Source organism: Phytophthora cinnamomi, assembly GCF_018691715.1.
Source record: "Phytophthora cinnamomi strain GKB4 chromosome Unknown Contig92, whole genome shotgun sequence".
In the NCBI taxonomy this organism is placed as follows: domain Eukaryota; phylum Oomycota; class Peronosporomycetes; order Peronosporales; family Peronosporaceae; genus Phytophthora; species Phytophthora cinnamomi.
This window is the reverse complement of record NW_027151025.1, coordinates 1,796,407-1,812,088: the sequence shown is the minus strand read 5'-3', so window position 1 is coordinate 1,812,088 and position 15,682 is coordinate 1,796,407. Positions and strand designations below refer to the sequence as shown.

At 51.5% G+C, this 15,682-nt stretch overlaps 2 protein-coding genes across 5 annotated transcripts; one reads left to right on the top strand and one right to left on the bottom strand.

The window, feature by feature from the left end:
• Nucleotides 1–4,094: 4,094 nt before the first annotated feature.
• On the bottom strand, nt 4,095–4,558 carry IUM83_03042 (Lysosomal beta glucosidase; the record flags this gene model as incomplete). Its single annotated transcript, XM_067927016.1, has 3 exons — nt 4,095–4,112; nt 4,187–4,360; nt 4,469–4,558. 3 exons carry the CDS (start codon nt 4,556–4,558, stop codon nt 4,095–4,097), a joined length of 282 nt encoding a protein of 93 aa, XP_067784180.1.
• A 348-nt stretch (nt 4,559–4,906) lies between these two features.
• IUM83_03041 (Vacuolar protein sorting-associated protein) lies at nt 4,907–15,616 on the top strand (the record flags this gene model as incomplete). 4 transcript variants are annotated; one of them, XM_067927014.1, is made up of 3 exons in its annotated part: nt 4,907–5,676; nt 6,520–6,890; nt 13,167–15,616. In XM_067927014.1, 3 exons carry the CDS (start codon nt 4,907–4,909, stop codon nt 15,614–15,616), a joined length of 3,591 nt encoding a protein of 1,196 aa, XP_067784182.1. The 4 variants fall into 4 exon arrangements, with proteins under 4 accessions (XP_067784182.1, XP_067784184.1, XP_067784181.1 ...); XM_067927015.1 differs by lacking the exon at nt 13,167–15,616 and adding an exon at nt 6,933–6,942 and having other exon boundaries at nt 6,520–6,870; XM_067927013.1 differs by lacking the exon at nt 4,907–5,676 and having other exon boundaries at nt 6,494–6,890.
• Nucleotides 15,617–15,682: the final 66 nt, after the last annotated feature.

Here is a 15,682-nt window from a genome sequence, read left to right as displayed (position 1 = left end):
CCGTGCCTCCAGTCTTGCGTCCGGCGATCACGTCCATCAGCGTCGTTTTGCCGGCACCCGACGATCCCATCAGCGCCGTGATGGTTCCAGGCAGTGCATATCCGCTGATGCCCTTGAGTAGGTCGATCGATTTCTTGGAGTCGGTTGGGTCTGGCACAGTATACCACAAGTCCATGAAAGCCACGGTGACAGGGATGAATTTCTTGTCATGGCCAGGGGCCACTGAGACAGCAGTCTCCAATCGCGTGAGCATATCACGCGGGGTCTCGGCTAGGGCGTATCCATCTTGCTTTGTGAAGTGGTCTTTACTTGTGCTATCGAGACCGGAATCTTCCATGTCGAGAGCAACATGCTCCGGACTTTCGTATCGGTGGTACTCCAGAGCCAAAAACGAGCAAAACATGAAGAACACGTACGAGGCGACCGTGAACAGCATGCCATACCAAAGCCAGTACCTCTCCGACGGAACCTCATAGGTGCTGAGCGCGTACTCGCCCATTTTCATGCCGTACTTGGCACAATAGTCTACGCCATCGTACACGCACGTATCAAAGCGCGATTCGGTGTACTGGTTCACTGCGAGAGCTCGAATACCCCAGCCGATTGGATTGGCCCAGTACAACCAGACGAGGTAGTCTGGAATTTGGCCTTTCGTGATCGTAAAACCGCCGAACAGGACGAAGAACTCGACAATCACACTAGCGATCGGGTTCACCACGTTGATATTCGGGGCTGCAGACGCCAGGAAGAAGAAAAAAGCCCCCGACGAAATATTGATCAAGCAGAGGATCACCACGAAGAGGACGAAGCTCCACAGCGAGCTCACGAAACCACACATCCAGTACACGATTGCACTGAATACCGTCGACTCCACTAAAATCGGGGGGATCTGGCTTACAGAGTAGCTCAATACGTACGAAGCTGTTCGAAAGAAGTTGCCGCGACGTTGCTTGTAGAACACATCGCGAGCAGCAATGATGCCAGGAACTTGAGCTAACAAAGCCATCGATAAGCAAAGCGACACCTCGAAGATGATACCCATCGTCAATTGAGGATCTGTTGGGTCGACTTGGTAAAAGACACATCCATAAAGCAGCGCCATGACCGTGTTCATAGCCAACCGGCTGATGAGACCCGATATCTCCCGCTTCATCATAATCATCTGGCGTTTCACAAGCAAGAGAGTACTTGCCCCAAAACTCTGGTAGAATTCTGGTTGACGGATAGCGTTGTCCTGAACGGCATCGAGGTATTCGGATGATTCAAGATCGATCAGTAACCGGCCGTATAGCGAAGAGTCCTCAAACGCGTCGGAAAATTCTCTCATGGAGCGGGGAATTCCATTTGTCCGGACCTCATACTGAAGCTGCTTGTTGGTGCCGAGATCCATGAGAAAGTCAGCCACATCGCGCTGGGGAGGACATTTAAAGCCTAGGTTCTCGAAGTAACTCAAAGCTTTCTCGCGCGGTCCATTGTACACGATACGACCTTCATTCATCATCAGCACGTTGTCGAAAAGCGCAAATACCTCAGGCGACGGCTGCAGCAAGGAAATCACCACCGTCTTGTGGAACTTCTTGGCAATGCTGCGCTGCATCGAAATGATGTCGAACGTCGCTGCACTATCCAAGCCAGTGCTGATTTCGTCCATCATCTTCACGTACGCGTTGCCGAACTCCATTTCGCCCGTTGTGACGCGCTTTCGCTCTCCTCCAGAAACACCGCGCAGCATCGCATCGCCAACGACGGTGTTCTGACAGTTTTCGAGACCGAGCTGCTGCACCACGAGGTCTGGGTAGTGCTGGTACATCGCTCTAACAGCCTTTAACGCCTCGGCATTTTCTTCCGAGGTGCCGTGGACAAGGCCTCCATCCCAGTACTTGGCCAGATCTCCTCCACAAGATGCGTGCGCGAACTCGATCGTCTCCTTCACCGTCAGCAACGGGTAGTGCTCGTCTCGCTGCGATACGTACGACACGAGCTGCGGCAAGACCTTGCGGATCTCAGAGACCGGGGACCCGTTGTACGTCACCTCTCCATCGATCGAAACATTCCTCTCCTGTGGGAAGCGCCCACTCAGCAGCTTCATCAGCGACGACTTGCCCGAGCCAGGCTGCCCAAGCACGAGTGTCATGGTGCCCGGTTTGAACACACCACTCACGTTCTTCAGGATCTGCTTCCTCACGGTGTGCTTCTTGGCAACCAACCCTCGGACACTCTTCATCACCACGTTCGTCAGTGTCGGGAGCTCCGTCTTGACGTCGTCCTTGTCCTTGACAGCGATGTCAGCTGAGATGGACACGTTCTTGAAGCGCACCTCCATCTGCGGTAGGGTGCCACCACAGGCCTTGGTCATGCGAGAAGCGACGTGGTCGTGCAGCTCCAGCGGTCCTTGGGCCATTAGTGTCTTGGCATTTCCGTACTCGATCACTGGGGTGAGCGGCTTATCCTTGTCTTGCGGATGCCCAGCTTTCATTACAAAAAAACTTGGTGCCCTTGAGGTTTCCGGATTGAAGCTTTTGCTGGGATACTCGAAACGAAAAGTGAGCTCTGACAACGCGTGAAGTGTGGCCCATGCTGTCCAGCGAGTGCGTGATTGCTCGACTCTCTTCAAGCCTTCAGAGCGTCCATTAATCAACGGACAAACATTTTTGATTGCGATTGGACTGCACGGCCAATCAGGATTTGCATGCTTGCGGACACACGCCGAAGTTAAAGACCGTGACGTAAGCAAGCTCGCCACCGACTTGGTTATACTCAGTTTTTTATTATTGGGGACGAAGTCCCCACTATAATGATGTTACCCCGATTTAGTGATATAATAACTCATATACATGCCCTCCGAGCGAGGAACAGATACAACTGATTCATATTCTCGTGTAATGGGGACGTCGTCCACAACTATGGAGCACATAGTTTGTTGGTTTGTGGGCCCGACTACCAAAGCAACATGATAAAGAGTCTTTACGAACGTCTAGTAGTTGATCGTTGGACGGACTGCAATGTGCTACCAGCTTACTTATGCGGTTAACTTTAACTTTAATGAATTATACTCGAGTCCACAAGTATAATTTAAAAACAAATAAAATAAAGACTCCAAGTAGCTTGAAAAAATAAGTTAAATAATTAAAAATGTTTTACCGAGAATGTACTTATTTCTTCTGGAAGTTCATGGCCATAAAAAAAATAGGATAAAGACGACAAAAGCAACCAGGATCCAAAATTCCTCCAAATGTCGTTGTGCTTCATGTCGAAGTTGAGTTCCAGGTATTCCTTTACGGTGATAGCGAAGGTGGCACGTTAGCCACTTGCTTGCATCCGATGGCCCCGCTGTCTTCAGGATCTGTTTCCTCACAGTGTTCTTCTTGGCAACTAACCCTCGGACGCTTTACATCGTCACGTTCGGGTGTCGGGAGCTCCGTCTTGACGTCGTCCTTGTCCTTGACAGCGATGTCAGCTGAGATGGACACGTTCTTGAAGCGTACCTCCATCTGTGGTAGGGTGCTACCACAGGCCTTGGTCATGCGAGAAGCGACGTGGTCGTGCAGCTCCAGCGGTCCTTGGGCCATTAGTGTTTTGGCATCGTCGTATCCGATCACAAGTGTATTTTTGTCAGGAATCCCCGCTTTCATTGACGACGGTACCAGCTGCGGCGATAAGCCCAGCGACTTGAAGTGTTGTGCTTGAGAAGGCTCTGAATGAAAAGTGATCTCGACTGCTAAACTCATGGCCACGTGATTAGGTGCGTACGACGGATGAGTGTGTGATTGCTCGACTCTCCCGTGGAAGTGTCGGAGCGACCTTATTCAACACGATTGGACCACTGGACCAATCGGATGCCCTGCTGCCCGCTTGCGAACGCTATGATCCAGCGATACCAGCGTGACATAAGCAAAATATCCCACGACTTGGCTCGCAATTCCTGTTGACGACGCGGTCCGTCCACACGACTACTGTACTGTACCGTGCACACCACACTGTGGAGTCCACAGGAACGAGTCAATATATTAAAAAAATATACCCACCTCTCTACTTTTATCTATCTGTGTATGTCCTACAAAAGAGCACCCCGATATGAGATCTGCCTTCGTGCTTCACTTGTCTTGCATTTGCTACAACGCACGCACCACCAGTCAGCACTCGCCGCAGCCATCCATCCACTCATCGTCTTGTTGTGCTTCTTCACCTGTCGGAGTGCGAGGATAAGCTGCTGCCTCTGTGCGAGAATCTTTCTCTTTTTATCAAATTTGGCGGCAGATTCTGCCACCGCCTTCTGCCACTGGTCGTGGGTGCGTTGCCGTTGCTCCTCGTTGCGCATGAGCTCGAGCTCCTCTCGTTCCGGTGTCCACGCAGCGTCTTCCTGTTGCGGTCCACTCGATAGTGAATATCTCGCCATTAACAATGATACAGAGCGAGGAAAATATACCGCCATGAAGAAGCCTTCATGACGGTCACAACGAGCACTCACACTCGCCTGGATCTCGGCTGCAAGCGTGGCAAACAGCCGCCTCTTGCGACGCTTCTGCAGATTCTTGCGCCGCGTGGAAGCTGATCCCATGCCGATTCAGACCTGGGATAAATGATAAAACTATTTTGGGACGAGGATATGCCACAATATGGTTTTTGAGCCGTTACCAACCGCCAGGCCGCCAAGTTGAAGTGAAGAGGCTCATTCCGCACAGAGTCGAAAGCCCGATAAGGCACCATCCCTCCCTCTAAAAGGCTTCAATAGGTATGCTTCCCGAGCTTTATCTGTATTTGCAATCACATCACTGTGTTCCCTATGCAATCCTGCATCTATCCATGCTCTTTTCGGGGTGAAATGCGCACTGCAGCCGGTGTAACGCCTTGTTATGCTTGATTTTATCCGTTTAGAGCTGGAGACTGTGTGGAGAGGAGCTTCATCATGTTCGAGAAGGTGGTGGAGTCAGTGCTGGAGGAGTATGTGAGCGAGTGGGTGGAGGGGCTCGACTCCGAGAAGATGAAGGTGGCGCTCTTCGCCGGGAAGGTGGAGTTCCGGGACCTGCGGATGCGAGGCGCGGCGCTGGACAAGTTCCAGCTGCCGATGAAGATGAAGTCGGGCAGTGTGGGCAGGCTGAGCATCAAGGTGCCGTGGAAGAGGCTGACATCGCAGGCCGTGATGATCAAGGTGGAGGACGTGTTTCTAGTTGTGGAGCCGACAGACCAGGATGAAGCGCGCGGGAACGAGGAGGATGACGATTCGTATGCGCTGCGAACACGGTGGGCGAAACAGCAGGAAGTGAGGATGCTGGAGTTGCTGGAGACGGTGAAGAACGATGGAAGCACGGCGAGCTCGAGTGAGGGCGATGGCGAAGGAGCGGGCGCTGGTGCTGGTGCTGGAGACTCGGACCCTACGGCGTCTTGGGGGTATCGCAAGAAGATACTCAACACGATTCTGGACAATGTTTCGTTCGAGTTCTCCAACATTCATGTTCGGTACGAGGACTCAAAGCACCTGGCGTCCTCGATTCCGTTGGCTCTGGGATTTACAATTGACTCGATTGTGATCTCGACTACGAACGCTAATGGACAAGAGGAATTTGTGGATCGAGCGCAGGCTCGCACTGCATTTGTGCACCGGCGTCTGGAGATGGTGCAAGCTAGTGTCTACAGCGATCACATCGAGGCCAAAGGCGCTCAGAGCCGAAAGGGACCGTCAACGTCAGGTTCGAATATCGTTCACCCTTTCAGCACGCGGATTAACTTGGCTCGAAATCACGATCAACGGACAGCTGCCACCATTCCGAAACTGCGTTGTTCCGCTGAGATTAGTGCTATCAGGGCGTGCTTGACTCCACAACAGAGTACATTCCTGATCAGCGTAGCTGACTTTGTATCTGCCCACGAGATGTACCTCAAGCGTCTTCACTTTCAACGGAAACGACCACTTGTCCCTGTGAGTTCGAACGCTAGACTATGGTGGCAGTACGCTTTGCGTGGCGTCCTGGAGCTACACCGCCACAACTCATCGTCGAGTCAAAAGACGGCAACATCCTCATCTGCAGGCACCCCGGCCCGCAGGTCAAGTGTTGTTCACCATCGGTGCAACTGGAAGTTATTTGCTACGCTATGGTGTGCTCGTAAGGAGTATATTCATCTGCACAAGAATATGTTACGTGCCGCCAAGAAAAAGAAGCTTGACATTGAAAGCGTCATGGCTGATCGATCTCGACTGAACACTCTCGAGGATGTGTTAGAGGTGCCTACTATTGTCTTCTTCCGGCTTTGTGCTGCGCGAGAACTTGAACTCGAAGGCCAAGGCACGGATTCTCCAAGAAAGTTGTCACAATGGAAGTCTAGATTCTCTTCTCATGGGCGAACATCGAGTGGAAGTTCTAGTGGGTCATTGTCCACACGAGATAGCTTGATTGACAAGTTTGACATTTATTTGGCTGTGAACGATCGAATGCACACTTCATCGGAGGCTCGAACGGCAAGCTTTCACGAGGAAAGAAACGTGGAGGCATTACTTATGGCATTGGATTTGGTGGTGATCAGCTTCGAGGTTGTACTTGTTGAGGAGTACAAGGTCGGGGACAAGTCCGACACTCGAGACTTTTTGCGCTTTGAGCTCAACGAGTTTGTGGTAACGGTGCTGCAGCGAACTAGTTCGTCCACTGTATCATCGCGTATTACGTCAGTCCAGATTCTCGATTTTCGCCAGACGTACGAGGCCGTGACGTTAGAAAAGAAGGAGCCGCAAGCTCTTCTCTCCGTGATTGACACGATCTCACCTAATGGCCAGGTTGTTTCACGAAAGAACCCGTTCGTCGAGCTGAATATTGAGTCGTCTGACAACAAGTTTCAGCTCGATTGTGTGTTCGAGCGATTCCGCTACATCCACAACTTGTACGCGACGTCAAAACTCCGTGCGTATTTCATAGCCAGAGTGAATGAACCCGCCGAGACAGTTCCCGCTAAAGTTGTCGCCGCAACTACACCGACAAAACCTGCAGGGAGATTATCCAGAATTCCTGCTGATTTGCAGCGAAAAGCGTCGATAGAAAATGCCTTTGGAACTGCCAAAGCGCGTCGAAAGAGCGACGTGGCCGCGGTTCATACACGAGAAGTTCTGTTTTCTGTCAAGCTCCCCGAAATCGACGTTTTTGTTCACACAACGGATGCTTCGGCAGAGGTGGAAGCTAGACTGGTTGGAACGCACTTTCAAAATGGCGCAGCTCACAACACGTTTGAGCTGTCTATTGAAGGGGCTGAAACCTATTTCTTAGAACCCGAAGCTACTACAAGCCCGAAGGAAGAGCGGGACGGTGACAATGGTGACAATCCTAACAAGCGTAAGCGCTCTACGTTGATGCAGAGCACACGCCTGGTATTTTATGGAGAAAAACTAGTTGAAGGCTACCTCGTTCCCAAGTGGCAGATGACTTGCACGGCGCCCCCAATTCAGTTTTCGATGTCCAGTAAGCAGTACCAACAGCTTCTACAAGCGTCAGCCGAATGGCAGTCGCCGAAGGACAGACAGGGGAACGCTAAGACTGGTCCAATTTGTTCGTTCATACCAGAAGACGAGCGACTCAATGTTTGCTTTTCAATTCCTCAAATTTTGGTCGACTTTAACGGCGAAGGTCCCATCCAAACAGCTTTGAGTGCAGCGTCTAGTGAGGCTGCAGAAATCACGGGTTTTGAGTTGGACATCCGGAACCTAAACGTAATGGCGAGATTTTCTTCCACCGCCCAGGCTGCCGCTGTCGATATGGGATTGTTATCGCTTGTAAAGTGTTTAAAGTACAACACGCTACCGTCGGGCAGCAAGGTAGACGATCCTTCTGTAGATGACTCTACTGCATCGATTTCTGAGCCTTCGCCGAAGTCTACATCAATATCAGTGGCTGCAACTACAGCAGATCCAGTGTATGATCGATGTACGGGCCATCGCACTGCCAAGCTTCTCGAACTAAGCGGGAAAACGAGTGTCATGATGTCCAGCTCTGATCCGCTTATGGGTGAAGTCAACATCGAGCAAGCTGCTCTTTACTGGGACCATGAGCTGCTAGTTGCTCTTGTTCAGTATCACACAAAATCGGTGGGTGCACAGACATCAGAAATGGATACGAATGCAATAGCCGAAAGCGAAGCACTCGAACCGCTAGCTCGCTTCGCGCTTCAAGTTAAAGTTCAGCAATGGTTTGCATTTTTAATGCCAAAAGCTTGTTGGAAGGAGCGGATTTCGTTTGGATTCTGCGGAATAGATCTTCGCTGTGATTTATCTACCCTCCAAACTCAGTACGTCTGCGCCAATCTGGAGGGTGTTGGTGAGATTCAATTGATATCGTCTCGGCTTAACGAGCTTAGCTCGGAAAATGCATCTACTAGTGGCGAAACCCAAATCATGACTTTTTCCGAGGAAACTAATGTTCTTCTTCGAGCTCGGACGCCAGTCCGAGTTTTGCTCGAGTCTGCAGGCTTCAGTTCGTTAAAGCATCGTGGTGGAGCTGCGTCTTACTACCGAATCGAGGGTGAAGAAGTGGAGATCAACTATTTGCACTCGTATTGGTCTCCATTCCTGAATCATATCACTCAAGAGATCGCCGGGTTTTCTCGGTGGACAGATTTGCTCACAATGCCGCCAGGGATGCAAGCACTGAACGAGCGGGTAAACCTCGAACTCGATATCTCTCACGTGACCTTGAAGCTGCCGACATGTGAGGCCGAAGGCAAGCATAAATCGCCATCCGATCACATCGAGGTGGATGTGAAGAACCTATCAGCAGCATCTCGAGCCTACCCTGGGGACGCGACACTTGAGCAGAACGGGGTTCATGCTGGGTGTGTTCAACTTTTGACAGTGATGGCCAAGCCTCAAAGGCCTAACCAAACTATCGCTAGTGAGGAATCCAAAATTGAAGAACAGGACGAGGTTCCTTTGTTCCGCTACTCTGTCGGGAAGTTCAGCGACTTATTTGTCGAGTACGTCGCTATACCCTTTGCGCGCACAGATAAAGAGAATGGAACACAGAGAGAAGAAGAGGAAGTAAAATCGCCGTCGCTTGATCTTGCGGTAGTTATTGCGGAGATGGAGAAAACGTGCAGCCGCATGAAAGGGGAGTTGTGGTCGCAGAAGAATTGGATGTCTTCTGGAGTAAATTTCTGCGAGGAAGATGCAGCAACTCCAGATGATTCTGTCGAGAAAATGTCTACAACCGCACTCGCCTTTAATCCCTACCAGCTCGAGCTTCTATCTCGTGTGCTAGACAACAATTTCGCCAGCTCGCCACCCGCTGCAATTTGCAACTTCCTCGCCGACGCCGACGAGATGAAAGTCTCCGATATGGAATTTGATTTCGGAGATTTGGCGTTAGACCTCCTGGACCCGCTGGATCCATCCGTTGACGAAACTAGTTCGGATAGCCCGTCAAGTGGTGCTGTAATTGCGCGCGCCTGTTTTGAACGATTTCAAATTGCTGCCGACGGGTTTGCGTCGCTCCGATCTCAATACCGCGCTTCGTCCTCTAAAGGAGCCTTGTGGAAGATTGATTGGGGTGAAGACGAAACACAAGACAATGAGGCAGAGAAATCTGAAGTGAGGGCGCTTTGCGGCAGTATATTTTCTTTATCTGATGACGCCTCGAAGCAAGGTATTGACATCATCCTGGATCGGCGAGCTCCATCGGCAGATGTCCCGATTTCTCCCAAAGAAGTGCGTATTCACTTTGACAACTGCGAACTGCTGCCGTTAATTGCCGAGTTTGGCCAGCGACTACGCTACTTTGCCTCTATAGAATCGGACCTTTCGGAACAAATTGAACGTGCAGAGACTTCTCTGGATGTGTCGATCACGACAGGTTTTGTCCATTATCTGGCTTCTGAATGCCTCCCAAATCACGTTGATGAATGCGGAAACGAAGACGAGGACTTCAGACGACTTCACTCCGACGAGACTACATTGAAAATGATCGCGAGTGGGTGTATTGTTGGGCGGTATCACAGTGATGAACCTGAGAATTCACGCACGCAGGTCTACGGAAGGAATATGTCGGTGAAAGTGAGCTCACAATGGCCGCTCGAGCCTGCATTCTCGACAACGCCAGGTCCGATTTCTCCTCAGTCGGAGTCACCCACGAAAACGGACATGGCGGGTGGAGCAATAGATTCGCTATCGAAATACGAGCGAACGGTGTGTGATGATTTCACCATCGATGTCGAGTTGGTTACCGCGGAGGACGCTGAAGCAACGATGGCAGTGACGCTCACTCACTTCCACGCTGTCATATGTACAGTCGACCTCTTCCTCTTCTCTCAAGCCCAAAAGGTTTTCGGAACGGATGATGAAGTAAGCGAAGCCGATACTGAGAAAGACAAAACCGAGGAAACAGGAGCGTCTGAAGAGGACGGCGATTTAAAGCCTGCTGAAGTTCAGTTGAGGCCGCTTGCACCACCGGAAATTGAGTTTCGTGAGGACAGCATCAGCATGGTTGAGTTTTTGCTGGAGGATACAAGCATCACACTACTTCGTCAAAGTGGACCGCACTTGTCTCCGATAGCGCGTTTGTACACATTCCGCGCAATGTGCAAGGCGACTTACGAAGTCGGAGAACGGATCGACGGTGTTGTTCCAACATTGACCGAGGTAGCTGTAGAGTTCCCAGATGAAAGCCTGAATGAACCGTGTGCTGACGATGGAGTTAGCATTTGGGGGTTCAACACAGCTTTAGGATCCTGGGAACCGATAGTGGAGCCGTGGATGTTCGACTTGAAAGGATCGTTGATTCGCGATGAAACGGGGGAGATGACAGCCAATCTCGACTTTACTGGGAAAGAAGGCCACCCGCTCAATGTCAACATCTCACCGGCTATGATCGAGTCGTTCTGCTTGACGGCGAAAGCGTATGACGGGGCCTTGAGCTGTGCCCAAGCACCTTACGTTTCAGCAACTAACGTCATTTCGTCCGACTGCTACTTGGTAAATGACACCGGTGCACCGATTACCTACTGGGTCACACACGATATCGGGACTGCATCTCGAGGGTTCACCTACGCGTCTCGACGAAAACCTAAGCGTGAAATACTCGCTAACCGAGCCAAAGTACCTCTAGAGCTTCTGACCTCCATTTCTCCGTCGTTGCGAGCTGAGCAGACCGTGTCGTTTTGCTGGGATGACACTGAGTGGCACCCATTGACGGACATCCCGATCCGCAACACAGGCAAATACATTTATGCAGTTCGACCTCGCAATGCAAGTCCTGAAGGTGATCCGGAAAGCAGCAAGGAAAACGGAGAGGCGCATCCTGCCACAACTGCAAATATCCCTAAGCCACAGCTATTGCATGCTTTGCTTGATATATCGGCTGCTACTGGCTACCGAACATTCACGGTATCGTCTTTGGTTCGGCTTTTCAACGAAACTAGCATTGCAGTGGATTGCGGCGTCCTTGAAGCTGACGGGAAAACCATTACGGAAATTGGAACGATCGAGCCCAAGGGCGCGTGTAGCGTTCCATTCCGCTTTGTCCCTCAGATCTGGTCTGTCCGAGTATTCATGAAGCCACATCATTACCAATCACCTGCTCAGCTTTCTAGCAGCTCGAAGTTGTCTGCTCTACCCCCAGCGGCCGACAGAGAGCATCGGTGGAGCAATGAATTATTTATCAGCGAAAAGGAAGACAGCACGCTACACACTGCGTCCTGCTCGCTTGTCCTCGATGACTATGCGTGCAAGTGCCAGAAAATGATCGATGGATCGGTACCATTCCACCCCAGTCAAATCTGCAACGCCAACGGAAGTTACTTCCACGCTCACAGCCGTGTCTTCACTTCTTCGAATGCTAGCGGCCTTCAGTATGCTCAACTGAAGCTGATGTCTCCGCTAACGCTAGTCAACAACTGTGGCGTGCCGATAATTGCGGTCTTGTTCGCACTCAAAAAGGTCCGACGCACTACAGGAGCGTCTCCAGACAGTGAAGACGCCCATATTGTATCTTCACAAGTGATTCCTCCCCATGGCCGGGTAGATACTCTCTCATCTGCTCTTCATGATGAGACATACTGCTCGATATCCATGACAGGTTCCAGTTGGAGTCGCCTCTTCCGAATTCCTAGTGTATTGGATACGTCCGAGGATACTAACAAGCCCACCATACCTGCCTCTGCTTTGAAAGCCATCTCGTCATTGCCCATGAAGCCGGGAACAAACAACAACAATGTTGTACTGTCACTCTTGGACTTCCAATCCAGAACGGCGACTTTGAACGTATCGTTTGACAGCAAGGAGACGCGTGAGAAGAACGCAGGCCACTTCATGGTTGTGCAGCCACGTTTTCTACTCCGAAATGCAACGTCGCTTCCCCTGGTGTTTTCACCGCAGCCGAAGTTGATTGAGAAGATTCCAGGCACGAAGTCAATGATGGCTCGCTTCGCAAAGTCTCCCTTTTCGCCATCAAGAAAGAAGCAAACGGAAGAATGCTGTCGATCGCCCGAGATGGAGAAAATTCACGCGAAGTTGAATGCGCTTCAGGATCAAGCGGTTTCTGAAGAAACGATAGACGAAGATGAACTGCAGGCGCATTATTATTCCGAAGTCAGTGCGATCATGGTGCAGCTGGAAGGGAACACGCAGCAGTCGTCCAGCGCGCAGGATATCAGTCTGGAAGTAGGAGCCAACACGTCACTTCGTGTGTACAACGAGGCCACTAAGCGCTATCACGATCTAGTAGCCTTATTCAAGCAAGTGGGCGGGTCAAGATCAACGGTAGTCACGTTCGTGGAGCGATATTTACTGTTGAACCAAACCGATCACGAGCTTTTGGCTTCTGCGGTGTACGACATCTCGGCAGCTAAGAAGGGTCAAACAGACGACAAGAAAATCTTAGTTGCTCCACCTCGTTTAACATCCGAATTCAGCTGGTGGACACACTCCTCCGTTCCTTCGGACACTTGCATCCGATTAAAAGTCCGAAGTAGTCCAAGCGACGGATCAAATGGTGGCGAAGACTATCAGTGGAGCGGCAAATTCTCGCTACATGACGTCAGCGAGACGGCATTGAAAGTCAGTACCCCCGATGCCTCGCGCGTTTGTGTTTTGCGCGTCCAAGTTCGTGTTGAGGCAGCCGTACAAGTCTGCGTAGTCGTAACCAGCGAAGATGTTGCAGAATTCCCCTTGTACCGGATCATCAATTCGTGCGCACGAGAAACGATTTGGTTCAAGCAAATATTCGATGGTGTCAAGAAGGATGCGTCTGCTTTCCAGCGCGGAGTGATGCAGAGCGTTGCACCGGGCGAAAGTGTGTGCTTCGGCTGGGACGAAGCCTATTTCTTGGGAACTCCGAACCGCGAGATCAGTGTCTGGTACGCTCCGAAGGACGGAACGACATCGTCTGATTACCATAGCTCCATCTTGCTGGATCAACCAGGCGAGTCACAGCAAGTTGAGATCCCCTCCAAAGCTGCGGTTCCGAAGGCACCAAGTCGAGTGTATGTACGTTGGCACTTGCAGGGGTTGACCAAAACAATGGTAGCTCAAGATGAGCCTCTAAACCGGAAAGAACGGGCGGGCAAACAGACTCGACAGCTCGTAGCAGCCCATGGAGAAACGGAGAGATCTACAACTCCGGGCTTCACGTCGGAGGTGGTAGCACACTTCCGCTTGCCGCACTTTGGGGTTTCGTTTGTGACTAGCACACCAGACGAGCTGCTTCTGTTCTCGGGGCAAGACGTAGATATCGCGTATGCCAACATTAACAATGATCACGACCAGTGCGAAGTGAAAATCGGGTGCTTCCAACTCGACAATCAGATGAGTGGAGCCATTTATCCCGTCGTGGTCGCTCCGATCTTGAAAAAGGGTAGCGGGTGCGTCGGTTTTCGCGGCGAAGCTTCATCACCGGAAAAGCAGAAAAGTATTGAAGTCCGATCAGCGCAAGGGACTGAAAATGGAGACGACTGCGAGAATGGAGACAAGAGCGATGCGAAATCCGGAGCTCGGTCGAACAGGCCACACTTCTTCCACTTGTCGATTCTCCGTTTGAGCTACGACGATAATATGGATTACATCAAGTACTTCTCGGCCATGATGCAACCCGCTCGGATCCAGATCGATGAGGCGTTCTTGCTTGCAATTGCCGCCTTCGTCACGGATTGTTCAGAAGCATTGGAGCGGAACTATCCTCCAAAGCGCCTGCGTCTGACGAGTGAGGCATCAAAGGTGCAATTGAGGGGTTCGCCTGACAAAAGGTTCACTACGAACTCGGAGCGCAGGATCTACATCGAGACGCTGCAGCTCCACCCGGTCAAAGTTCAGCTCAGTATCACGATTTTGAACCATTACGGAGAGACTGAGGATTCGGCAACGGGGTTGGCAACACTAGTCAAACTCCCGATCGCGGTCACAAAAGCTCTTTTAAGCTCGACTTTCTCGCAAATTGACAGCGCCACGTTGTACTTGAATGCGCTGCATTTGAACCACGCGTTCGCATCTGGTGCATTCTTGATGTCGACCGTGCAGCAGCACTATATGCTGCAGGGAATGCGTCAGATCTACTCCCTAGTGGGTGCAGCAGACATTCTGGGCAACCCTGTGGGCCTCGTGACCAACCTTGGTGTGGGCGTCAAGGATTTCTTCTACGAACCTGCCGCGGGACTTGTAACCTCTCCACAAGAGTTCGTACTGGGGCTCTCGCGCGGAACAACAAGCCTCTTCACCCACTCGCTCTACGGAGCTTTTAATGCTGCCAGCAAAGTGACAGGTACGTTGTCCGAAGGTATCGCGACATTGTCCCTCGATCGCAAATATTTGGCTGAACGTCGCGCTCAAGGCCCGCGAAAGCAAGTTGCCACACACATCGGCACGGGGCTTATCCACGGCACGAAGCAGCTTGGAAAGGGAATTTTCGCAGGTGTCACGGGTGTCATTACAGCTCCCACACAAGGAGCACTGCACGGTGGACTTTCGGGATTCATCGAGGGAGTTGGCAAGGGGCTTATTGGAGTCGCTGTCAAACCTGCCGCCGGAGTACTGGATCTAGCAGCTACAACAGCAGCAGGCATCACCGCAACAACTTCAGCGTTAGATCGTCGTACAGGATTGGGCAAAGAAGTTTACCGTCGACGTGAACCTCGACTGCTCCGAGTGACCAGCGACCAGCGAGTCAGGGTGTACACACCCACGGATGCGTTTGTGTCTCGATTGCTGTTGACTTTACCGCTGAAATTCAAGCTGCAGCTCCCGAACGAGTTGTACGATTCGCATATATTCCTCCCACGCGCTCGCATTCTGGTGGCGACTTCACTGCGCCTCCTCCTGCTCGAGTTTGCTTCGGAAGGAACACTTGCCACGTTAACAACGGCCATCATGTCGTCGACATCGATTCCACCACCGTTGGTACTATGGAGCCATTCCCTGTCAAAACTGGTGGGGGCTCAGCGGACCTCCACAGGCGTAGCTGTGCACATGGGCACAAGTGCTGTCGACGCTGAGCTGCTCGAGGCGGGGGCAGAAAAACCAAGTGGCGACATCACCACCTTTGAAGTACCTGACCTTGAAGAATTGAGCAGTCCCGGTTGTGATCGCGTGCTGTCCTTCCTGACTGAGCTGGTTGTTCGGCACCAACGAGCCACTGCGACCTGTTTCGGCACCGAGTAGACGACGGCCTGGGTTAGAAAACTACATGAATATACAACACACCTCAAGCGCATTCGCTTGCGTTCG